Source organism: Carassius carassius, chromosome 14 (genome assembly GCF_963082965.1).
Source record: "Carassius carassius chromosome 14, fCarCar2.1, whole genome shotgun sequence".
NCBI classification, from domain to species: domain Eukaryota; kingdom Metazoa; phylum Chordata; class Actinopteri; order Cypriniformes; family Cyprinidae; genus Carassius; species Carassius carassius.
In genome coordinates, this window is record NC_081768.1 from 22145991 (window position 1) to 22171910 (window position 25920).

Genomic DNA, 25920 nt, shown 5'->3' on the forward strand with positions numbered 1-25920 from the left:
ACAAGCAAGCTTTTTATTTGCTTCAGTCAAGTATGAAGTTTATGGAAACAAAAATGCCAAGCATGTTCAGGCGGAAAACAAAGAATGGGAATGAAGACAAACCATTAATGAAAAACATAGAGCAGACAGATGGTAAGACACTCTCTTGATATTTTTCTAGAAAGTAAGCATCTTTGCATTTATCGAAAAAGCCAACATCTTTCCACTAGTATACAAATGCAAACATATTGCTTAATGTTTTGCAGCAGTTTGTTTGGTGTCATGGTTTGATTAATCACATCTTAGTGGTTAACTGTAGAGTCATGTGATACTCATTTTTTGTCTGTTTATTTAACTTTTCGGTTCAGTTTGTAAAATTTTTCAAAACACTATACTCATGAGTGAATAATTCATGACTGAGAGTGTAAGGAAGATGTGTTACTTTTTATTTGTTACACCATTTGACATTGAATTAACACTTCCACTTACATGGTCTCAAAACATGAATGCATGAATAAATTAATGCATAAATTTAATTTCTATGGATTTAGCACTCGCCATGATTTTGCCAAGTAAGACATGTTCCTGGATCAACATCTTTCGATGATCCTGGATCAACATTAATGTCCAAGAATATATAAATAACCTAATTCCTACCCCTAAACCTAACCCTACCAATAATGTATTCCTAAAATCAGTGGGAAATGATAGCTGATTAACAAGAGTGTAGACGCACCTTACCCTGATTGTAAGCCTAAAACAGATATTTCCTGAAAAGTTAAATCTCTATTCTGATTGGATGGTTGGAATGTTGCTCCAGGATCAACAAGGATGTTGATCCAGGAGCATGCTGTACTTTGTGAAATCACGTTCACTGAAGCATGTACATTTTCTACCTCCCTTTTCTTTGTCATGCACACTTTTATTTGTCAGTGAACCTTTCATCAGGGGAACAGGCATCTGAATGCAGTTCACAGCAGTCCGGAGTTCCTGATCTCATTGCTCTAGATGTTGAAGCACATAACAAGAGAGTGCTTCATACTCTCAGAAAGATTTTGAGTGATGAATCAACCCCTGAGGACTTTGACGCTGCAGTTGAGGTGTTGAAAACATTGAGCAAACTGAATAACAACTTCTCTCAAGGTTGGATTTGTAAGTACTTTCAGGAAATTGATCAGTTTGTGGAGAACCACTTTCCCATGCTGCCAGCAGAGGGACCACAAGGATCTCAGTTGGAGAAGTTAAAAGACTTTCAAAAGAGAACACATAGCAAGATATATGATGAGGTGCTTCGATTAACACCTGCACTGAAAGATGCTGGCCTGCTAGATCACCTGAAGGACAGTTACAGCCGCCAAATCTTTACCAACCTGGACCTGCTGCTAAACAGAGATCTGTCTGAAAACGAGATCTTCTGCCTTCTACTGTGGGGAAAAGATGTTTTCTTCAGGTATAAAAATGATTGTCTTTTATTTTTTGTAAATGTAATAAACAAATGAAGCATGAACTATTGACAAATTAATTTATGTTACAGTTCAGACTCACAGTATTTCTTCAGAGTGCACGACCCTCTGCTGTTGACTGGATGGTTTCAGAAAGCAACAGAGAAACTGCTGCCGAATCTGCAGGTCATGATATGCACCATCTGTATTTGTTAAATGTATATGCATTGTAATAGGCTAAAAAGAGTACCCCAAATTAGCAAAACACTTAGGAATGACATAAAACTCTGTCCTGCTTGAACTGTAACAGAATTACATCCGCACGACTCTTCAGAACATCCTGGACTATGATGAGCAACATAGACATAATGGAGAGTCAATGGATGAAGAAACGTTCATCAGAGTTCACTTAGATGTCACTAAAGTGAGTAAAACACTTGGTTTTAAAAAGAGGATTTTTAAAGGTGTTTAAATGTATTGTATTGCACACTTATTTCATGTTGTTATGTCTTTACAGTGTCTGAATTATGTTATTCAGAGTTTTCAGGAATTTAGTCACACGCTGATGTGTGCGGTACAAACGCTCTGCCTTCAAGAGCTTCATCATTTTGTTCAGGTGTAAGTGTCTTAAGTCTTCACATTATCAATGTATTTATTGTTATGCATTTTTTTTCTTTAGAAAAACATACCAAAGTATTATGAATAACAATACAAACTTTTTCTTCAATTCTTCTATTCTATTTTTTTTTCTAGGTATGTGCAGGCAGAGAAAAAACGCCTGGAAAAACAACAACCCCTGAAGAAAAATTCTGTGCATCTGTTTCGGCTCATCAGCACCTGTAGGCAACTCAGGTGATTTCTACTTTTAAAGATTAACATAATTATACATCTATAAAACCTGTCAGTTAACAGTATATTTTACTGGCATTTTCCTGTGCATAATGTTCTGAGTCATCCTACATTAGATTCATAGGTTCTTTTTGTCATAAAAACAGTTTTATGCATTTATTTATTTTGATGTAGATTTCTTGCTCCTCAACTCAACAATCCAGATATAAACAACAACGATGACTTCTCAAACATTATCCACATGTTAGAGGAGATGGAGGATCACGTTCTGTCTATTGTACAGAAGATGATAAAACATGCTGCACAGGTAACATTATTTCATAATATATAGCTTATGTACAGAAGGAAAGTTGGGGACTTTCCCAAATTCCAAAAAGGGAATGTCTCAGTCATCAATAGAGGTTAATATTTGTTTGCTTACATACCTGCCTATTAGGATTTTCAACAATAAGGTGGTAACCTTTTGTAGTAAGGTTGGGTTTGTTACGTAGTAACTCCATTATTATGAACAATATCTTTTAAACTGTTCAGTTTCAGTTTAATTTATATAGCACATTTAATAATGACAGAGCCGACCAAAGTGCTAGAAAGAAAATAGAATTAAACTAATAACAATAAAACAAAAAGAATAAAAGAAAATACAAAAAGTACACAACACTAAATACCCACAAAATAAAGCTGTATACAGCAGTTACTCCAGTCCATAAAGACCTTTTAAAAAGATATGTCTTAAGTAAAGATGTGTAAATCTGAAAAGAAGTGGGCAATCTCAAGCAATAAGGCAAGTTATTCCACAACTGTAGTGCTGCCACAGAAAATGCACTATCCCCCTTACGTTTTAAGCTTTTCCTAGGTATAGACGGCAACAGAGTGTTTGATGACCAAAAAGGCCTGTTGATCTGATAATGGGAGGACAAAGCTCCACAAAAACACAAATAATGAATGAACAATGAACTAATAAAAGGTTAAGTAGCAGAATGAGAAATTACCAATTTAACCAATTAAAAATAAACAAAACCAAGAATCGAGACTAGAAAAACTAAATATTACAAATAAAAGCAAAAGGCAAAAACAAACAAATTACTAAAAGAATGAGCAAGACAAGAACATGAAATTACAAGGACTAGACAAAAACAAGGGCACAAGAACAGCCTGACAGGGAGACACAGACACATATTCTGCCACATCCACAGATAGAGACAGAGTGGGTGAGAATGACCAAGGACCAGCAAAAACAAGAGGGAAAAGGTGCACCATAAATAGGGAGGAAAATACACGAGGGACAGGTGAACACAATTAGACCAACTAGGCTAACAAGAGGGTGGGGTAAAGAGGAAACAAGGAGGGGCTAAAAGGAAGCACATGGACAAGGAAAACAAGGCCATGTGCTGAAACAAGACATAGGCACAAGAAAGAAACTCAGATGGTGGGATGAAAGTCAGCGTCATAAGAGGTTAAACAGAGTGGGAACTGGTGGGAACAACCTCTGTAGGTGTGACAAGACAGGCAGGAACCATTTGTATGGCCAGACAGTCAAAGTAGGTAGGAACAACCTCTGAAGGTGTGATCTATGGACATGATAGGAGTAATCGCTGGAGAACTTTACACACGACTGACAGGAACATTTTCTGTGGACATGACAGGAGTGATCTTCTGGGGGACTTGACAACATCTGTGGACATGACAGGAGTGATCTCTGGGGGACTTGACACACGACTGACAGGAACATTTTCTGTGGACATGACAGGAGTGATCTCTGGGGAACTTGACACACGACTGACAGGAACATTTTCTGTGGACATGACAGGAGTGATCTTTCCATGACCCAACTGGTGGGAACAACCTCTGTAGGTGTGACAAGACAGGCAGGAACCATTTGTATGGCCAGACAGACAAAGTAGGTAGGAACAACCTCTGAAGGTGTGATCTATGGACATGATAGGAGTAATCGCTGGAGAACTTTACACACGACTGACAGGAACATTTTCTGTGGACATGACAGGAGTGATCTTCTGGGGGACTTGACAACATCTGTGGACATGACAGGAGTGATCTCTGGGGGACTTGACACACGACTGACAGGAACATTTTCTGTGGACATGACAGGAGTGATCTCTGGGGAACTTGACACACGACTGACAGGAACATTTTCTGTGGACATGACAGGAGTGATCTTCTGGGGGACTTGACAACATCTGTGGACATGACAGGGGTGATCTCTGGGGGACTTGACACATGACTGACAGGAACATTTTCTGTGGACATGGCAGGAGTGATCTCTGGACACTCGACACACAGGAACATTTTCTGTGGACATGACAGGAGGGATCTCTGGACCCATGACTGACAGGATAAACATCTGAGGGGGTGAAATGAAAGTCTAGAATAGTGTCTGGTATAACTCCAGTAACAAAGTCAAATAGGCCAGGAGGTTTGGAAGAATACCCTTGTGACTGTGACCCGAGGCTCTGACAAGGCCACAGAACTAGACACCTCCAGACCACTCTGAGTGGCGCCGATACAGGATGGCTGGCTCCGTGACGTGCTCTGCAGTTGTTTTTGTGTTTTTGTTAGTTTGTCCTGTCTTTAGTTATATTCCTGCAATCAGTTTCACCAGGGACGAATTGCTGGATATTCGGCAACACACATCTCCCGATATTTCACCGGTTTTCGACTATTCTGATGTTTTGCTGGACATTCTTGTCGGCGGAGCGGCTGCCCTGATCACACGCTTCAAGAGGACGCGCAGGCGGGGAAAGCGAGCGGGAGCGCTCGTGAGACTCAGAAAACGCGGATTTCGAACGCCGTTGCCTAGCATCCATCTGGCAAATCTCCGCTCTCTGCCCAACAAAACGGACAAACTGCTTCTGAAACACACCTCTCTCGGACAAATAAAGATTTCTCCCACTCTGCTGCTCTGTGTTTCACGGAAACTTGGCTGAATGACACCATACCGGACAGCGCGCTCCATCTGCCGGACTTTCAGCTGTTTAGAGCGGATCGCGACGCAGAATCAACGGGGAAATCGCGCGGCGGCGGGACATGCTTTTACATCAATGAACGGTGGTGTACAGATGTAACTGTGTTAAAGAAGACGTGCTGCTCAAATCTCGAAACGCTCTTCATTAACTGCAAGCCGTTCTATTCGCCGCGGGAGTTTCATTCGTTCATTCTGGTTAGTGTTTACATCCCTCCTCAAGCGCACGTGAGCTCAGCTTTACAGAAACTCGCTGAGCAGATCACAGAGACAGAACAACAACACCCAGACTCTGTTTTAGGCAGGAGCGATCTCTGGACACTCGACACACAGGAACATTTTCTGTGGACATGACAGGAGGGATCTCTGGACCCATGACTGACAGGATAAACATCTGAGGGGGTGAAATGAAAGTCTAGAATAGTGTCTGGTATAACTCCAGTAACAAAGTCAAATAGGCCAGGAGGTTTGGAAGAATACCCTTGTGACTGTGACCCGAGGCTCTGACAAGGCCACAGAACTAGACACCTCCAGACCACTCTGAGTGGCGCCGATACAGGATGGCTGCCTCCGTGACGTGCTCTGCAGTTGTTTTTGGGTTTTTGTTAGTTTGTCCTGTCTTTAGTTATATTCCTGCAATCAGTTTCACCAGGGACGAATTGCTGGATATTCGGCAACACACATCTCCCGATATTTCACCGGTTTTCGACTATTCTGATGTTTTGCTGGACATTCTTGTCGGCGGAGCGGCTGCCCTGATCACACGCTTCAAGAGGACGCGCAGGCGGGGAAAGCGAGCGGGAGCGCTCGTGAGACTCAGAAAACGCGGATTTCGAACGCCGTTGCCTAGCATCCATCTGGCAAATCTCCGCTCTCTGCCCAACAAAACGGACAAACTGCTTCTGCTCTCTCGGACAAATAAAGATTTCTCCCACTCTGCTGCTCTGTGTTTCACGGAAACTTGGCTGAATGACACCATACCGGACAGCGCGCTCCATCTGCCGGACTTTCAGCTGTTTAGAGCGGATCGCGACGCAGAATCAACGGGGAAATCGCGTGGCGGCGGGACATGCTTTTACATCAATGAACGGTGGTGTACAGATGTAACTGTGTTAAAGAAGACGTGCTGCTCAAATCTCGAAACGCTCTTCATTAACTGCAAGCCGTTCTATTCGCCGCGGGAGTTTCATTCGTTCATTCTGGTTAGTGTTTACATCCCTCCTCAAGCGCACGTGAGCTCAGCTTTACAGAAACTCGCTGAGCAGATCACAGAGACAGAACAACAACACCCAGACTCTGTTTTAATCATTCTTGGGGACTTTAATAAAGCCAATCTCTCCCGTGAACTGCCAAAATACAGACAGCATGTTACTTGTCCCACAAGAGACAGTAATATATTGGATCACTGTTACACAACAATAAAGGATGCATTTCACTCTGTTCTACGAGCAGCTTTGGGACATTCTGATCACCTTCTGGTTCATCTTATACCGACCTACAGGCAGAAACTAGCTGAACCTGTATTAAGCTAAACCTGTATCAGCTAAACCTGTATTAAGGACTGTAAAAAGATGGACTAATGAAGCAGAGCAGGATTTACAATCTTGTTTTGACCTCACTGATTGGAGTGTTTTTGAAGCTGCTGCCACCGGTCTGGACGAACTCACAGAGACCGTAACATCATATATCAGTTTCTGTGAGGATGTGTGTATTCCTACCAAGACTCAACTAAATTACAACAATGACAAACCGTGGTTCACTGCAAAACTCAGACAGCTCCGTCAGGCCAAAGAAGATGCTTACGTGAAGGGGGACAATGTCTTGTATAAACAGGCTAAATACACACTGGAAAAGGAGATCAAAGTGGCAAAGAGGAATTATTCTGAAAAAATAAGGACTCAGTTCACTTCGAACGACTCCGCATCAGTGTGGAAAAGCCTAAAGAAGATCACCAATTACAAGACACCACCCCCCAGCACTGTGGAAAATCAACGACTGGCAGACGATCTGAACGAGTTTTACTGCAGGTTTGAAAGAACACCCATCACCTGCCCTGAACACCTCTCCACACAACCGTTCACACCAATAACAACTCCTGCAACCAACCCTGAATGCCTCTCCAAACAAACGTTCACACCATTCACAGCTCCTGCAACCAACCCTGAATGCCTCTCCACACAACCGTTCACACCATTAACAGCTCCTGCAACCCATCCTGATCACCTCTCCAATCAACCGCTCTCACCATTCACAACTCCTGCAACCAACCCTGAATGCCTCTCCAAACAACTGTTCACACCACTCACAACTCCTGCAACCCACCCTGAACACCTCTCCAATCAAGCGCTCTCACCATTCACACCTCCTGCATCCCCCCTCTCCCCCACACCTGCAATACAGATCAGCGAGGATGCGGTGCGCCAGGTCTTCAGGAAGCAGAAAAGGAAAAAAGCACCAGGCCCAGATTGTGTTACACCAGCCTGTCTGAAATCCTGTGCTGACCAGCTGGCCCCCATCTTCACAAAGATCTTCAACAGATCGCTGGAGCTGTGCGAAGTCCCTTCATGCTTCAAACGCTCCACCATCATCCCCATCCCAAAGAAATCCAAAATTACAGGACTAAATGACTACAGGCCTGTGGCTCTAACGTCTGTAGTCATGAAGTCATTTGAAAAACTGGTGCTGGCCCACCTGAAGGACATCACTGGACCCTTGCTGGATCCTCTTCAGTTTGCCTACAGAGCAAACAGGTCTGTGGACGATGCAGTAAACATCGGACTGCATTATGTTCTGCAACACCTAGACAGACCGGGGACCTATGTGAGGATCCTGTTTGTGGACTTCAGCTCTGCCTTCAACACGATCATCCCAAACCTCCTCCTGCCCAAACTAACTCAGCTCTCCGTGCCCACCTCCGTCTGTCAGTGGATCAACAGCTTCCTGACAGACAGGCAGCAGCTAGTGAGGCTGGGAAAATACACATCCAGCACCCGTACAATCAGCACCGGAGCTCCCCAGGGCTGTGTTCTCTCCCCACTGCTCTTCTCCCTGTACACTAATGACTGCACATCTAAGGACCCCTCTGTCAAGCTCCTGAAGTTTGCAGATGATACCAAACACTCATCGGCCTCATTCAGGACGGTGACGAGTCTGCTTACAGACAGGAGGTTAAAGAGCTGGCTATCTGGTGCAGTCTCAACAACCTGGAGCTTAACACGCTCAAAACAGTGGAGATGATCGTGGACTTCAGGAGAAACCCCCCTGCACTCCCCCCACTCACCATCATGAACAGCACTGTGACTGCAGTGGAGTCATTCAGGTTCCTGGGCACCACTATCTCTCAGGACCTGAAGTGGGACATTCACATTGACTCCATTGTGAAAAAGGCCCAGCAGAGGTTGTACTTCCTTCGCCAGCTGAGGAAGTTTAACCTGCCACAGGATCTGCTGAAACAGTTCTACTCCACCATCATCGAATCCATCCTCTGCACTTCAGTAACTGTCTGGTTCAGCTCAGCTTCTAAATCGGACCTCAGAAGACTACAGAGGGTAGTCCGGACTGCTGAGCGAATTATCGGTACAACCCTCCCATCTATTCAAGAACTGTACTTATCCAGAGTGAGCAAAAGGGCTGTTAAAATCACTCTGGACCCCTCACATCCAGCACACTCCCTCTTTGAACTGTTGCCATCTGGTCGACGCTACAGAGCACTGAGCACCAGAACGACCAGAAACAGGAACAGTTTCTTCCCTCAGGCAATCCATCTTATGAACAGCTGATAATAACTGTGGGACACACTACACTATTTATATTTATATACACTACACTTTTTATCCAACACACATACTTAGCGTACACGTAAATCTTTTGCACATAATATACATGTACATACATGGAACACACTATACTACTTATATTTATATTTATATACACATACACTTATTTATCCAAACACACATACTTAGCGTACAGTTACAATTTTTCCACATAATATACATGTACATACATAAATGCTCTTTTTAATATACCTGCCATACATTGTCAATTTGTATATTGTCAATCCTTACCCACCTATTTGTATTTTTTTTGTATTTTTTATTCCTTATTGTGTTTTTTGTTCTGTCGCTGTTATGTTGCACTGCGGAGCTCTGTCACGAAAACAAATTCCTTGTATGTGTGAACATACCTGGCAATAAAGCTCATTCTGATTCTGATTCTGAGCTCTGGGGTTGGAGCCGACACTGGAGCGAGCTCTGGGGCTGGATTGGCTTGGATAACTTTAATTCACTCAGGAATGATTTGAACAGACTTGAAGCAAGGATGACTGATGCAACCTCAGAGGAGTTTGAAACTGATTTGACGGATTTAAAAAATGACCATAGTTCAGGAGAATTTGATACGAACTTGACTAGATTGGGGACAGCTGCAGCAAACTTGGTCAAATCAAAGGTGCCTGGGACTGGTTTGACTAGCCCAGGGGTGCTGGCAGCAATCACAGCAAACTCAGGGGTATCTGAAATTGACAAGACATGATTAATAAATCAGGGCAAAAATTCACTAGACAAAACAAAAATATCTGGAGTAGTCAAGCTCATCTGCTGGGTCCTGAATTTGGCTGGTCAATAATGTCAGGGATCTGGGAAGGAGGACCCAATTGCAGTGAGATAACAAGGTTTTATTGACAAGACGTAGTGAAGTGCACAAAAGATACCACAACATGAACACAATAAACATGAACAGCTAGGGAAGGCCACTGGGAAGGTTTCAGGAGACAACTGGCAGAATACTTTGCAAACAGAGGAGGCAGCGAGACCAGGCTGATAGAGAAGACCACACAAGGCACCATAGAGCAGAGCTCAGAAACTTGACCACAGACTCTGAGACAGACCAAATGCCAGGCAGGTAAAACCAGGGCAGGACACATAAGGGAAAGGTCAGGAACTCAAACACAAGACTAGACAGGACAAAGCTCCACAAAAACACAAATTAAAACTCAAGACAAGGGAAAAATATAAGCCAATTAGCACTGGGCTTGGGCAGACCGTACAGGAACATCTTCAGAGGTCATGACATGGAGTAGTATACTTTGGGACAGCCTCCACAGGTGAAACATGACTAGCAGAAACATCCTCCGAGGGACTCATCAGAAGCAGCAGATAGTTGGTCTGGTATGAGCTCAGTGAGTGCAATTTCCAGCAGGAACAACCTCAGTGTGCTTAACAAGACAAACAGGAACAATCTTCAAGGACGTGACAAACGTATAGGATAGCCTCCTCAGATTGCTGATAACTAGTAGGAACATCCTCCGAGGGACTCGTCAAAGGCAGCAGACAGCTGGTCTGGTATGATCTCAGTGGGCGCAACTTCTGGCAGGAACAACCGCTGTGGGCTTGACAAGACAAAAGGGGACGCATCTCCATGGCCATGACCCAACTGGCAGGAACAGGAACAATTTATAGGACCATAACCTGACTGGTAGGAATACAGTCTAAGGCCATGACCCAACAGGCAGGAATGACCACTGTAGGTCTGACAGGACAGGCATGAACACTTTGCATGGCCCAGATGTGATATATATTGACAATATAACAATGATGGCCATGACCCAACTGGCATGGACTACCTCCGAGGACATAACAGGACAGAAACTAACATTTTATATAGCCATAACTTGACAGGTAGGAACACCTATGGCCATGACCCAACTGGCACGAACGACCTTTGTAGGAGTGACAGGACAGGCAGGAACACTTTGTATGGCCCAGACATGACAGGTTAAAAACAACACTTGAGGACTTGACAAGACAGGAACCATCTCTATGGCCATGACCCAACTGGTGGGAACAACCTCTGTAGGTGTGACAAGACAGGCAGGAACCATTTGTATGGCCAGACAGACAAAGTAGGTAGGAACAACCTCTGAAGGTGTGATCTATGGACATGATAGGAGTAATCGCTGGAGAACTTTACACACGACTGACAGGAACATTTTCTGTGGACATGACAGGAGTGATCTTCTGGGGGACTTGACAACATCTGTGGACATGACAGGAGTGATCTCTGGGGGACTTGACACACGACTGACAGGAACATTTTCTGTGGACATGACAGGAGTGATCTCTGGGGAACTTGACACACGACTGACAGGAACATTTTCTGTGGACATGACAGGAGTGATCTTCTGGGGGACTTGACAACATCTGTGGACATGACAGGGGTGATCTCTGGGGGACTTGACACATGACTGACAGGAACATTTTCTGTGGACATGGCAGGAGTGATCTCTGGACACTCGACACACAGGAACATTTTCTGTGGACATGACAGGAGGGATCTCTGGACACATGACTGACAGGATAAACATCTGAGGGGGTGAAATGAAAGTCTAGAATAGTGTCTGGTATAACTCCAGTAACAAAGTCAAATAGGCCAGGAGGTTTGGAAGAATACCCTTGTGACTGTGACCCGAGGCTCTGACAAGGCCACAGAACTAGACACCTCCAGACCAGGATCCAAAACTGACCAAGGACGACCCCTTGGGGCCACCGAAAAACCCTCCTGGGCCACAGGAAGAAGCTCAAGAACTGACTCTTGAACAGCCTCTGGGGCTGACGAACTGCCCTCCAGGGCTGCAGGAAACGATCCCCAACAACCCTTGGAGCCGACACTGGAGCGAGCTCTGGGGCTGGAGCCGACACTGGAGCGAGCTCTGGGGCTGGAGCCGACACTGGAGCGAGCTCTGGGGCTGGAGCCGACACTGGAGCGAGCTCTGGGGCTGGAGCCGACACTGGAGCGAGCTCTGGGGCTGGAGCCGACACTGGAGCGAGCTCTGGGGCTGGAGCCGACACTGGAGCGAGCTCTGGGGCTGGAGCCGACACTGGAGCGAGCTCTGGGGCTGGATTGGCTTGGATAACTTTAATTCACTCAGGAATGATTTGAACAGACTTGAAGCAAGGATGACTGATGCAACCTCAGAGGAGTTTGAAACTGATTCGACGGATTTAAAAAATGACCATAGTTCAGGAGAATTTGATACGAACTTGACTAGATTGGGGACAGCTGCAGCAAACTTGGTCAAATCAAAGGTGCCTGGGACTGGTTTGACTAGCCCAGGGGTGCTGGCAGCAATCACAACAAACTCAGGGGTATCTGAAATTGACAAGACATGATTAATAAATCAGGGCAAAAATTCACTAGACAAAACAAAAATATCTGGAGTAGTCAAGCTCATCTGCTGGGTCCTGAATTTGGCTGGTCCATAATGTCAGGGATCTGGGAAGGAGGACCCAATTGCAGTGAGATAACAAGGTTTTATTGACAAGAGGTAGTGAAGTGCACAAAAGATACCACAACATGAACACAATAAACATGAACAGCTAGGGAAGGCCACTGGGAAGGTTTCAGGAGACAACTGGCAGAATACTTTGCAAACAGAGGAGGCAGCGAGACCAGGCTGATAGAGAAGACCACACAAGGCACCATAGAGCAGAGCTCAGAAACTTGACCACAGACTCTGAGACAGACCAAATGCCAGGCAGGTAAAACCAGGGCAGGACACATAAGGGAAAGGTCAGGAACTCAAACACAAGACTAGACAGGACAAAGCTCCAAAAAACACAAATTAAAACTCAAGACAAGGGAAAAATATAAGCCAATGAACTAATAAAAAGGTTAAGTAGCAAAATAAGAAATTACCAATTTAACCAACTAAGAATAAACAAAACCAAGAATCAAGACTAGAAAAACTAAAATATTACAGATAAAAGCAAAAGGCAAGAACAAACAAATTACTAAAACAAGGAGCAAGACAAGAACATGAAATTATAAGGACTAGGACTATAGGGCACAAGACCAACCAGACAGTGAGACACATACACATATTCTGCCACATCCACAGATAGAGACAGAGGGGGTGAGAATGACCACGGACCAGCAAAAACAAGAGGGAAAGGTGCACTATAAATAGGGAGGAAAATACACGAGGGACAGGTGAATACAATTAGACCAACTAGACTAACAAGAGGGTGGGGTAAAGAGGAAACAACAAGGAGGGGCTAAAGGAAACACATGGACAAGGAAAACAAGGCCATGTGCTGAAACAAGACATAGGCACAGGAAAGAAAAACACAAGACAAACAATGTCAGTGCAAAACCCTGACGAGTCCTTGTTAAAAGTCTGGCCGCAGGATTTTTGACTTTGGACTCCTAAGCTGAAAAAAAAAATGCTGGTTTGACAAATGAGTTTATTTGTTTGTCAAATTTAAGTGCATGGTCAAAAATAAAACCCTAATTTCTTGCCTAAATACCTACAGTGTTATAGCAACCAATATTTTTGAGAAGATATTGGCAAAACCTAGACTCCCAAAAACTAACATTTCAGTCTAACAGTCATTTAACTGAAGGAAGTTATCCGCCATCCAACTTTTAACTTCACCCAAACAATCAAGTAATGACTGGAGAGATGTATTCTCATCAGATTAACTGGTAGATAATGTTGTATGTCATCTGCATAACAATGATACGAAATCTGATGCTTACGAAAAATATTGGCTAGAGGAAGAATAGAGGGAAGATAGAGGGAAAACAAAATGACCTAAAACGGATCCCTGCAGCACACCGCATGTACATGCAGCAGAGGAGGAAGTAAAGTTTTAAATTTCAACAGAAAACATTCTCTCCTTGAGATAGGACAAAAACCAGTTTAAAATTGTACTCCTAATGCCAACATACTGCTCAAGACAAAATAAAGTGATCATTGGTGTTGAAGGCTGCACTTAGATGAAAGAAACAACGTTTTCCAGAACCCAAAGCCAATAACAGGTCGTTGAGTGATTAAAGTGATAATTATGGAAGAATTGTTGTTTATTGTTCATGATATATAATAAAAACACTATGATGTAAAATAAAAACCTGAAATTAACTGTGGTGTCTTTGTAAATGTACATTTATAGGCCTTTTTAAGACATTATTTTAAAAAAGGAGGTGAGCAAATTCAAGGGCTGATAGAGGCAATCCAAAAGCAATGTGCATCTCTGCCTCAGACTGATGTGGGAAAAGAGATTCAGCAGGTTGGTTCTGTGCTCAAATACCCAGTTGAATTCAGTTCTTCAAGAACAGAATTGTAGCTTTTTATAACCTTTCTCACGTATTCTCTGCTACTCTGCCCCACTTTCTTTCTGACAGATCTTTGTGAATGTATCCTATGACTGTGTTTCACGCATGTATCTGGATTGCCTGATAAAGAGCAAGTTCAGCCGGCTAAAGAGGAGATGGGGAAATGTTGGAGAAAGGATAAGCGAGGACATTCTCAGTTTACACAACAAATTCACTGAACTGGTAAAAAAAAAAAAGAAAAAAACCTGACGCATTTAATAGAATTATACTCATAAAGGTTACAAAATGGGATTATCATACCGATGCCAGAATAACCTTTTTAGGCTCCTCAAAGAACCTTTCAGTGAATAAGTTTTAAAAGAAGCATTTTGTGTTTGTGTGTGTGTGTGTGTGTGTGTGTGTGTGTGTTTGTGTGTGGGCGGGGTGGGTAAACAATCTAAATAATCTTTTTCTACCATAAAGAACCTTGAAAGGTTCCATGGATGTTAGGTTTGTCATAGAACCAAACATCCCGATAAAGATTTATCTTTAAAACTGTAGATTTGAGGCCTATTTTCCTGATGCATTTAGGCCTTTAAAAGTTCTTAAATTGAAATTTCATTATAGTAAATTTAATTTCAATCTTAGTTTTATACATACATACATAAAAACAAATATGCTCCTTCAAGTATGTTCCTTCATGGTTTCCATTTACATCAGTCACAAATAAAAACAACGTGTAGGGTGAACTTTTTTATACCATTGCTTATGAAAATAATGCAGTGCCAACTAAGTTATCCATACAGTGTCTTTAAGACACTGAATTAAAAAGAACTTTTGTCAGCTACAATCAGTTCCCAAGAGTATGACTCATTTAACATTAGCCACAACATCAATGCAATGCAGTATTTTCACAGACAATGTATCCAATGTATTTCTATTACAGAATGTCAGTGCTGACCAGCAGAACCATCTCCTTCAGAGACTCAGTGAAGTTTTGCTTCACGGTGATGTAGATGCACTGAAGATTACTTGTTGTGCTTTCTTCAGAGATTTCCCTCAGGAGAGGTAAACTTAGCCAATAACACTTAATATAGTACATATTTTGTATTACAGGCCTGGAAATATGTGTTATAGTAGTATTTATGAGAGTATTCATGTTTATAAGAGTGATGTTGTTTTCATCAGACAGTGCAGTGAATTCTTCTTCTCAATGTTTTGCAGTGAGCAGTATGTACCTGGTCTGCTGCGCTGGAAGGGTGTGTTTTCAGAGCGACAGGTGAGGGAAGTGCTGGATGTGAGCCGAGAGTTCAGCCTCGATCTGAAGCCTAGACTCGTCACCTGTCAGCCTCTGAAGGGACTTTTCTGTTGTCTTTGATATGAATATCAGCGAGAATTGTACAAATTTTGGTTACAAGTTTAATTCAATGGCATGACTGTTTCGTAACATTTGGTTATGAATGTTAGTTGTTTATACAGGTATATTTATATTTTCATCAGATACAATATTTATTTGTATCAAATGTCATTTTGATTTTACATGAAAATCTGGACTACTTGAGAAACATTAATTAACTTTTTGGTATATCTTTTCTATGACAGTATAATTTTCATAGAGTTATTCATTTCGACATTGGGTAACACTTTATTTCAAGGTGTCTTTTTTACACATTACATGTATTTACTATTTTATTGACAATAATTTATGCATAATAACATGCAAGTAACCCTAATCCTTCCCCTAACCATAGTTAGTACATGTAGTTAATTAATATTACTCATTACACATGTATAATTACACTGTAACAAGGAAACCTTGAAATAAAGTGTATACCAAAATTGTGACAAAATTTCCAGCTATGAACTTAAAAATACTGTTGTATTATTAATATTTATTTTGGTTGTAATTTATTTTATTCATATTTAATAGAACACAGTGTTTCTTTTATGTATGATTATTTTATCATACAAGGGTCAGTGGTACTGTAAAACAAGCAACTTTAAATGTATAACAAGTGGTTTTTGGTTTTATAATGAATTATTTTTTTCAACAGCATTACATTTCAAATACATTTGCACTGTGCGTCTGTATAGCGTCTGTATGGCGGATTGACAGTTATTTTTCAAGGAGGAAGCAGAAGGTATAAACATGAACACTACAACTACATCCTGTGTTCCTGCAGAGGATACAGCTTGTCGGGAAATCTTCCTTAACAGAGTCTTTCAGGAACTAAACATGTATTGTGACAGCAGGTGTGTTTCCGAAGTGTATCTTGAACCTATCACACCATATCCTGTTTGTAGACGTCTGTTACAGGCACTTTCGTAATCCAGTAATCACCACACAAAGCGGCAAGGAAACTATTAAAATGTGTGTACTGGAATTATTTGATGCTTATAACAATACACAGTAATTGTACATTCATTGAGGTTTATATATTTTTTATCATCCACATTAAACTGGAGAGTAAAAAACTGACAAAAAGTAAAAATGGTGATTTCCAATTTTATTTACAAAGAATTTCAGTATATACAAAATGACTGCAAAATGCCTGAGCAGAAACAATTTTACAAAAGCAGGTAACTGAACACAAGCATTATTATCAAGCAAAATTCATTTGACCCTCACTGTGGAAAAGAAGCTCCTGCTAAACTGAAGTGAATCTTGCTTTTCACTGAACTGATTCTGGCTACAAGTGATGGTCTTTAGGATCATCTTGAGGTCTGATGGAGAAAGATTTCCTTTGAGTCTCAGCCAAGCAGAAATATGACGCTCCCTGTAACAAGAACACAAACATGAGAAAATTGCAGTGGTTTTTTTTTTTTGCATAAATATTTGCACAGCAGAAAATACCATACCTGAGATCAGGGTAAAGATCCATCAGAGTTACCAACTCTAACTTTATGCTGTCTGGATCCTGTAGTTTCAGCAGTCCCGCTAAATTGGGAAGAATGTCTTTCAACCAATCCAAATTCGATCCCTGTGATAATGAATTAATAAGGATTTGAAAATTAGACTTGTGTCTTATTATAAAAATTAATCATAAATTTGGTTTCCTAAGACATTATTTGTGTAATTTTTGTATATTAAAGCAGGGCAAAAACAGTATTTGTACAAAACAATGACTTTTAACTAGGATATGTGTACTTACAGCTGCTGTGAAGTATGTATGTATGCGTTCACTGTTTATGCAGAGTAATGATGCTGCCATCTGTTGCTGTGCTTTCTTTGAAAGTTTGACCTTTTGTTTCATCATTTTCCGTACATATTCAGTTAGAAACTCCTTATGCATCCCACCCAGTAGCTCCTATTCATTAAACAAATCAATCGATATCAATCAATCAATCAATCTGAAATGGACTAATTAATTACTCAACAAATCAATCTATTTGTTTGACGTATGTTTTATACCTGGCAACACATTTTGTCCCAGTTGATGCATTTCTGAATATGTCTGTCCAGCTTTGCCAGCAGCTCTTCACATACACCTTCACCGTCCTTGAGCCACTTGCTGGAACCCACCTTCCTGTACAAGTCCTGCAGGAATACAAGCATTGACATGTTTATTTTAATGCATATAAACTCAGATGCAGGATCTGGTCATGATCTGGATCTGCTCAAGCAACCGTTTATCTGATTCTCTCATATGAACTAGACAAGCAGTTCATAAAAGTTAATACAGTGTCTTTTTATATACAGTGGGAGAGTTAGGAAACGGCAGCCAACTGCTCACATTAGTGTATTCACTGCCAAGTCAAACCCCAATGAGAGTTTCTGAAAACAATAAAAACTATTGTGCTGGTCTAGATTAGAGTCAGGTTTATTTATAGCCACAAATCAATACGAGTGTCTTGATAGTAGAAAACCCCTGTTTACTATTTGAACTTGAATATATATATATATATATATTTATAACAAATAAATGCTGTTCTGAACTTCCTATTCATAAAATAATATTTTTAATGTAATTGTATATGTTTATACTTTATTAAAGTACTACTAATAAAATATTATATATTATCAATTAAAAAGATGTACAGTACATAAAGCACATTTTAGGTCAAATAACACCCATTGGCTGAAGCTGAGATTCATTTTCTAAAAGTTTGAAAAGTTTACCTTAAGTTCCTTGTGCATATCAGAAGTAAAGTAACAGTGGCTGCTTCTTGTCATGGTAGCCAATAGCGAGAGACAATCAGTTTTGATATCTTCAGAGAACAGATGTGCATTCTTTGTAATATAGTCCCTGTGAAAAATAAATAAAAAATCAAAAAAAGAATTCTAAAAGTATGATGTGATATTTTAGCTGAATTAAAGGGATATGCACCTGCACTGTATGAGGCATGAGAGGTTGACCATCAAAACGGCCTCAGTGTTGGTCTGCCTTCTCCTCATGACCTTGTCATGAAATGTTTTGTAACTGTGGGATGGAAATTAATTAATTATAATCACCTGTGCAAAATATTTTGAAGGACAGACTTAAATCAATAATGATAAAAAGGATGGCATTTTGGGAAATGAACATAAAATGAAAAAGTATCAGAGTTACTCACTCTGTCAGAAAATGTCTCATCTGGCATATGATCCTCTGTGCTTTTGCCTCTTTGCCTAGCACCTTCTGAGCACACTCTACATGTTTATGAAAGCACTAAGAAAAATGGCGGGGAAAAAATGTTTCCTTCAGAAATCCATTATTTGATGAAGGTAAAGAATGGATTGTTTTTCCCCTTTTTAATTACCTCGATAATATCAATGGCCTGATCACAGCAGTACACCTGGTCTCTCAGTTGTGGAAGTTCTCCCTCCTTCCAGGCTGTTTCTTCTCTGTCCAGAATTTTGTGAAGGCATGTGCTCAACTCCATCTATTCAACAATAATGTGAGAATATTAAAACTTAAGCTTTTTTCTGGAAGCACAGCTAAGGCAAGACATTGTGTTTTCAAAATGTTGAGATTTTTGACTATTTTGCTTCTCTCAAACTATGGAAAGAAAACTCACTTTACCATGTTTACTTATGGTTTCTTGGCTTAAAGTGACATAAAACAGAGATGTGTTAGGTAAAGATGTCATAAAGCATCAAACCTCCTTTGTGATCAAAAACTGCTGTTCCAGTGGTGCAATCATATCTTCAGGAAGCAGTGGATCAAGCTTTGTGTGATCGATCACATCTTTTATCTTTTCACTGTTCAGAATACTGTAAACAAAGAAAGACAAAATATTACTCTAAAACACTGTATCACAACCCATAGGAAAGAAAAATCAGCATTTGAATCAATAGTTCACCCAAAAATGACAATGCTGTCATCATTTACACACCATCATGGCATTCAAAATCTGTTGTATTGACTGACTTTCTTCTGTGCAATACAAAAGAGGAAATCTTGAAGAATGTTCAACTGTTTTTGTGCATACAATGAAAGTTAATGGAGTACAAAACAGTACTAGGCCACACTCACTTTCATTAAATGGATGGAAAAAAATAAAGACATGGAATGACATGATGGTGTATAAAGGAAGACAGAATATTAATGTTTTGGGTGAACTATCCTTTTAAAATGTTTTAATATCTAATAACCAATTTATTAACCAGATTATCAATATTTGTTTCCATTCAAATTTTTAACAAAGTAGTTCAAAGAGAAATCTAATTAAATGTAACTGCAAAAAGGCTTATGAGCTTTAGGACATATTCTCAGAGAATTAAATAAGCATTTTGTTTTGCATAGAGTAAAATAACACTCACAGGAACATGAGGCATGCAGGGTCATTACATGTACATACTATGAGATAAAACAGTATTGTATCATTTGCTTCTCTTACTTGGGGTATTCCTGGTTCACCCACTGCAATAAAAGTATGCAGTCCTCATCACACAATGTGTAATCTGCGACTTCTCTCAGTCTTGCACTGAAGGTCTTATGGTACAGTGTGGCATAAAACTGGCACACATTCATCTGTTCTGGGTAGCAGCTGCTCACCCATGTCACAACTTTCAGCAAGTCTTCTTTCAGTCGTTTTGCATTGCAAATGATCGATTGCTGCAAGTAAGATTTGATCTCATTCTCAACACTTGAATCTAACTGGGCTTCTTCCATCCTCCTCTGAACTAGTCGCTCCAACAGAGCCTCGTGGTTCTGTTTACACCTCCTTGGTCTCCATGGTGGCCGTTCCTTTTCTTGAAACCGTTCCCAGCGCATGTCCTGCTCCTCCTCCTGCAGTATGGCTTGGACTGCTTCTTTCAGTAACTCCTGTTTCTCAGGACTCTGGAGGTCGAGGGAGTTTTCCAGCGTCTGCATCACCAGCTCCATCCAGTCCTCGTAGTCTTTTGCTAGTCTAGCTTCTGAATCTTCCTCTTCCTCCATCAGCTTCATTTTGGATCCAATCCCATCCTGCTTCAACTCAAACAGACGGTCTTCTCGGGTGATCAGCTGTTTCCCTGCGTCCACAAAGTGGAGTGCTTCTAGATTCTGCTTAAAAGTAAGGACCGCTGTAAAGAAGAGGAAACAAAAAAATATGCTTTTTGTACCGTGCGCCAGCAAAGTCTGATCTTACCATTTGAAAAAAAAACATTTATAAATACAGTATGATGCAATGTATATCGAAAAATGTATGATTTCCATTGAGTTTACATGTATAGCCTAGTTATGACATGATTGTAAAAACATTGTCATTGTCAGTGGTTGTGTGTGTGTGTGTGTGTGTGTATATATATATATATATATATATATATATATATATATATATATATATATACACTGAAAACCCTAAAAGTATTTACTAGATTACAGAACACATATTCTTTTCCCTCAATAAACTTCTAATTTTCTGTTATTGATAGTGAGTAAAGTAGTTGCTGTAGTAGAAATATGTTTAGAAATTGAGTTAAAATATGGTCATGCATTAATATGTGCTTTATAATTGCTAATAAACAGCCAATATGCTAGTAATATGCATGCTAATAAGTCACTATTTAATAGTTAATGTTCCATAATCTAAAATGTTACAAGGAGATATAATAAGCAGTAACTCTTCCTACCTGGAATATTGTTCTTTTTGTGAGGCCATTTAAAAATATTTGACTTTCCGACCTTTTTTGTCATTTCTTCTGAGGACGGTAAAAAAAAATCTGATCGTGATATCGGATGCGCAAGATGAAAAAAAAAATGAATTTCAGTTCGATCTTCTTTCAAACACTATGAATGAAACGACGTGAGGTAATAACGGACCTGGTTTTATAGGCTTCAAGAGCGTGCGCGTGTAATTGGGCGGAGCATATCTGGCAACATCACAGTTCATATTGTACAGCCTTCTCCATCTGTCTTTGACTACTTCAGAAATTTGTAGAGGGCAAAACACGTTTATTTATATAGCAGTAAGAAACATAAACAGACACGAGACAAGAAATAAACATGAAGGTCTTGTTTTGAGTAATTTATTTGATATCACAGCGGCTTACAAAGTAACATGGAAATGATCTTAGGACTATATATAGCCTATACCCTGTTACATTCACGGCCAAAAAAAAAAAAAAAAAAAAAAATTAACTGTAAAAATTTAAATAAAATAAATGAATAAATAAATAATTAAATGACATTGTGAGATTGTCTCAGGTATGGTATGGCGCATTGGTGCCTGTTATAACCTTATATTTAATTAGATAAATAATGTTAATTAAATTTGATTAAATAAATAAGTTAAATAAGTATAATGTCAACACTAAGCTATGTGAACTAACAACATCAGTTTTTTACCTTATCATTTAGGATAATCACCAAACATTTGGTGTAGAAATGATTTTCACTTAGAAATTGCAAGTAAATCAACAAAGAGACAGCAAGTAACATACTGAAATAAATTTTAAATCTTTTGAATAAGGAAACTGAAATAGTATTTCCTTGTAAAACATACTCTATTAATCTGCTTTATTTACACCTTCATTTTTTTTACAGCCTCATGAAATATATACATGATTAATCAGTGTTCATAGTAATCCCTCAATAAAAATAGACAACAAACATAACATAAAATGTATTTTCATAGAAGTAACAAAGATTGTTCATATAAAATATTGCATGTGATGTCTCACTCAGAGATTCTATTGGAACCAACAACCACATTTCCTTTAAATTTATTATATTTTAAAACTTCTATACGTTCTCTTTTACTTTTATTCCAGTTTACTTCTGAAACAGGATTGCAGTGCTGAAAATACAGATGATTATGATTAAATGCTTGTGATGTTCCTTGTTTGTAAGGAAAAAAGTGCCTGCTAAATGCAAATGAACAACTATTCTGCTCTTTATATAATGTAAATGCAACTGAGATTTAATGGCAGATATGCTTCCTGCTAGCTGTGTTTTCATGTAGCTCCAAAACATTGTCCTGTATGTTTAAATATATGACATAACATGAACATATTCACACATTTCCCTTTCTATATCGGTGAAATCCACAGGATGTCCTGATCCTAACATTCCCTCTAAACATTGGGAATATCCTGCGTGGTACTGGAAAACTGATTTATTGGAAATTCCCAGTGAAGGGAAAGTACACTCCTTTTTGACACCATTTGCTTACCTTAGTCAAAAGAATGAGTAATTTTGGACTGGAAAAATATTTAATTAAATTCTTGACCTAGCTTTATCACTTACTGCATAACTTTGACCTGGCTCAGCTAAAAAAAAAAACAATAACAGTCCATTATCCAGTACTGGGAAACAGTGTCAGGGAGGATTGGGGTGAGTGGCTGTGATACTCACCAGGGGGGATTGTGCTATTTTTTGACAAAAGTCCAAATGTCTGTTTATTACTGATGCTTTTGTGCTAATATTATGAGGGTTTCTAAAAGTTTCATTCTCACATGCATCAGACAATGGGAGTATGATAGAGAAACAGCTTTTGTGAATTGCATGAACTTTTCAGATTACAACAGATTATCCTGAATGTGTTTCAGAGAACTTAAAAAGGGTTTATTCTTAAAGGAGTTATTAAGCTTGGGTATAAAAGTACATATTACTTGCAAATGAAAAAATTATGTTCTTCAAAACTTTTAAAATTGCAATGAGGTTTCTTTAGGTCTGGACCTGAAGAAAATACTAAATACTTCTGTCCAAGATGCAGATCTTCATACAAAAAAATGGATAATGAAAATTGCTGATATAACGATTTTAATCAATGATTACTTGCAGAAAATAGGTCTTGTTACTCAATAAAGAGTGAAAAAAGGCCCCAGCTTGTAAGCGACAGAGTAACAAGCTGTGCTAACCGCAGTGATGAAGATTGAGTTAAAAATATGCAAACATATGTCACGCTTACAGGTGTTATAGCATCAATATGTGCTATGCAAAGTAAGTGGTCAGAGCTCAGATTCCCTTTTTCCTCTTTTTAGCTTCCTGACATATGCTTGTTTTAGTTTTTTAGTTTAGTTTTTTAATCAGTTTCTAATTTTGCATTAGTTTTTCTTTCGATATGTAGATTTAATTTTAGCTTTATTTCAGATAACAAATATGTTTTAATAGCTTTAGTTTTATGCAAACAATGTTGTAGTTACAGCCACACAATGTATTGTTCATGACTTTGATTGCTCTATTCTATAGAAGAGGCAAAATTCCACATTCAGGCACTTGCATCAGTTTTAGTATTTTAAAATCGTTTATTTGCAGAGCTACATATTAAGAAACCCAAATGCATATTGGCCTAAACATGCCTTCATCAGGTTGCCAGAAGGCCATTTTCGGATGATACACTTTTGCAATACCTTTAGTTGTTTGGACTTTACTCCCCTTCTGGAGCAGCCATATTGATTTTTGTTTGTTTGTTTTTTTTGTACTAGTGTTTGTTGAATCAGAGTACACTTAATGACTCTGAACAAACTACACTACACTTAATTAGGCCACGAGGGAATTTACAATGTCACATTCATTTTTTTGAACCAGATATTGATGAGCATACCAAAATCATTAATTATGACTTGGATAATACAAAAGTCATGCCTTTAACTTTATGTTGAGTTTTTATGAAATATTATTAAGACCTCAGTTAATAGTTAATGTGTGTGTGTGTGTGTGTGTGTGTGTGTGTAGATATATTATATACACACACACACACACACACACACACACACACACACATATATAATATATATATATATATATATATATATATGTATATGTGTGTGTGTGTGTGTGTGTGTGTGTGTGTGTGTGTGTGTGTGTGTGTGTGTGTGTGTGTGTGTGAGTGTGTGTGTAAAGACCTCTAACACTAGATTGCTCTATTCTTTTATTATTCTATCTGTTTTGTTTTTATTTATTATATTACTTAAAAGCCCATGCTATTTGTACTGTGTTAAGCTAACTGAGACTTGTTATAGCACTTATATGTCGCTTTGGATAAAAGCGTCTGCTAAATGAATAAATGTAAAAGTAAATGTATACAATTTAGAAATATATAATGCATTGGTAGTTTTTTTTTCATACAATGCATATTTCACATCTTCGCTTATGAAGAAAAAGGGAAGCAAAACAAGGAACATGATTTCTAAAAATTTTGTAAAGCCACAACATTTTTAATTCAGGCATGTGAAGCAGTCTTGTGAGAGCTGTCATTTGACACATCTTACTTTAGTGTTACCTACTGTTGCTATGAAAACAAATCTGACACACCAGTAACAATGATTTTTAATATTCAAAATAAGTATAACATTTGGTCATTCAGTTGTTATATTATTTATTCACCCTCATGTCATTCCAAGGCTATGTGAATTGTACAGTGAAAGTGGATGTGGAGTTTGTGCACCAGCTGTTGGCACCATTCACTTTAACTCTATAGAAAACTGAATCTATGAATATTCTGCTATTTAATTTAAGGAAGCTTAAAGAACAGTCCAAAACACTTTTTTTTCCATGGGGGTGGAAAAAAATACTGTATCATTATGATTTAAAACCTGATGGTTGTGCAACTGCCTGGAAAAAATAACTTTCACAAGACATCTTAAGCATAAAGTCTTTTTTTTATAAAAGTAAAAATAAAGTGTTTTTTTTTTAAAATACGGTAAGTCTCAAGTATTGTGATATAACATACCAGTGCTTATAAATTATAGTTATATCAGAGTAGTCTTGAAGTGGACTTCTACAACTTATTCCTAAACTGTGTAAATTAAAGTGCCCCTTTAAGAGAAAGAGATTTTAAGAAAATAAAAAATATAGTTGTTTTATGCATTTAAATAATTAGACATGCGAAAACACAGAATTTGGTAACAATAAAACATATGGTGACGTACTGTAAAAAAAAAACATTTCATAGGGCCCTAAACATGTAATTTTTGTTAATCTTTTAATAAATTGTTGTGAAAAAGTGTTATTTTTGATTAATACAATTAAACTTAACCATTAAAAAGGAGTTGAGAAAAAAAATATAACAGAAAAAAATGGAATCCAGAAAATTAAAACGGAAACATGGAATTTGGGAAAAAATTTAACGGATTTCATAGGGCCCTAAAAACGGAAAGTAAAGTAATTTGTAGTGAAGTTACTTTTCAAATGCAGTAACTAGTAAAGTAATCTCATTAAAATTTACAGAAGT

At 39.1% G+C, this 25920-nt stretch overlaps 2 protein-coding genes across 2 annotated transcripts; one reads left to right on the forward strand and one right to left on the reverse strand.

The window, feature by feature from the left end:
- Positions 1-552: 552 nt before the first annotated feature.
- LOC132157605 (uncharacterized) lies at positions 553-15820 on the forward strand. The gene is made up of 10 exons (XM_059566956.1): positions 553-1429; positions 1514-1607; positions 1732-1845; positions 1939-2039; positions 2175-2273; positions 2445-2577; positions 14199-14315; positions 14431-14583; positions 15287-15408; positions 15565-15820. The coding sequence occupies exons 1-10, from the start codon at positions 861-863 to the stop codon at positions 15716-15718; spliced, it is 1656 nt and encodes a 551-aa protein (XP_059422939.1). The 5' UTR covers positions 553-860; the 3' UTR covers positions 15719-15820.
- Positions 15821-16832: 1012 nt separating this feature from the next.
- tnfaip2b (tumor necrosis factor, alpha-induced protein 2b) lies at positions 16833-21552 on the reverse strand. The gene is made up of 11 exons (XM_059565551.1): positions 21377-21552; positions 20161-20827; positions 19423-19534; positions 19081-19203; positions 18895-18989; positions 18669-18761; positions 18461-18587; positions 17753-17878; positions 17493-17648; positions 17200-17321; positions 16833-17117 (listed from the first exon to the last, which is right to left on the reverse strand). The coding sequence occupies exons 1-11, from the start codon at positions 21438-21440 to the stop codon at positions 16955-16957; spliced, it is 1848 nt and encodes a 615-aa protein (XP_059421534.1). The 5' UTR covers positions 21441-21552; the 3' UTR covers positions 16833-16954.
- Positions 21553-25920: the final 4368 nt, after the last annotated feature.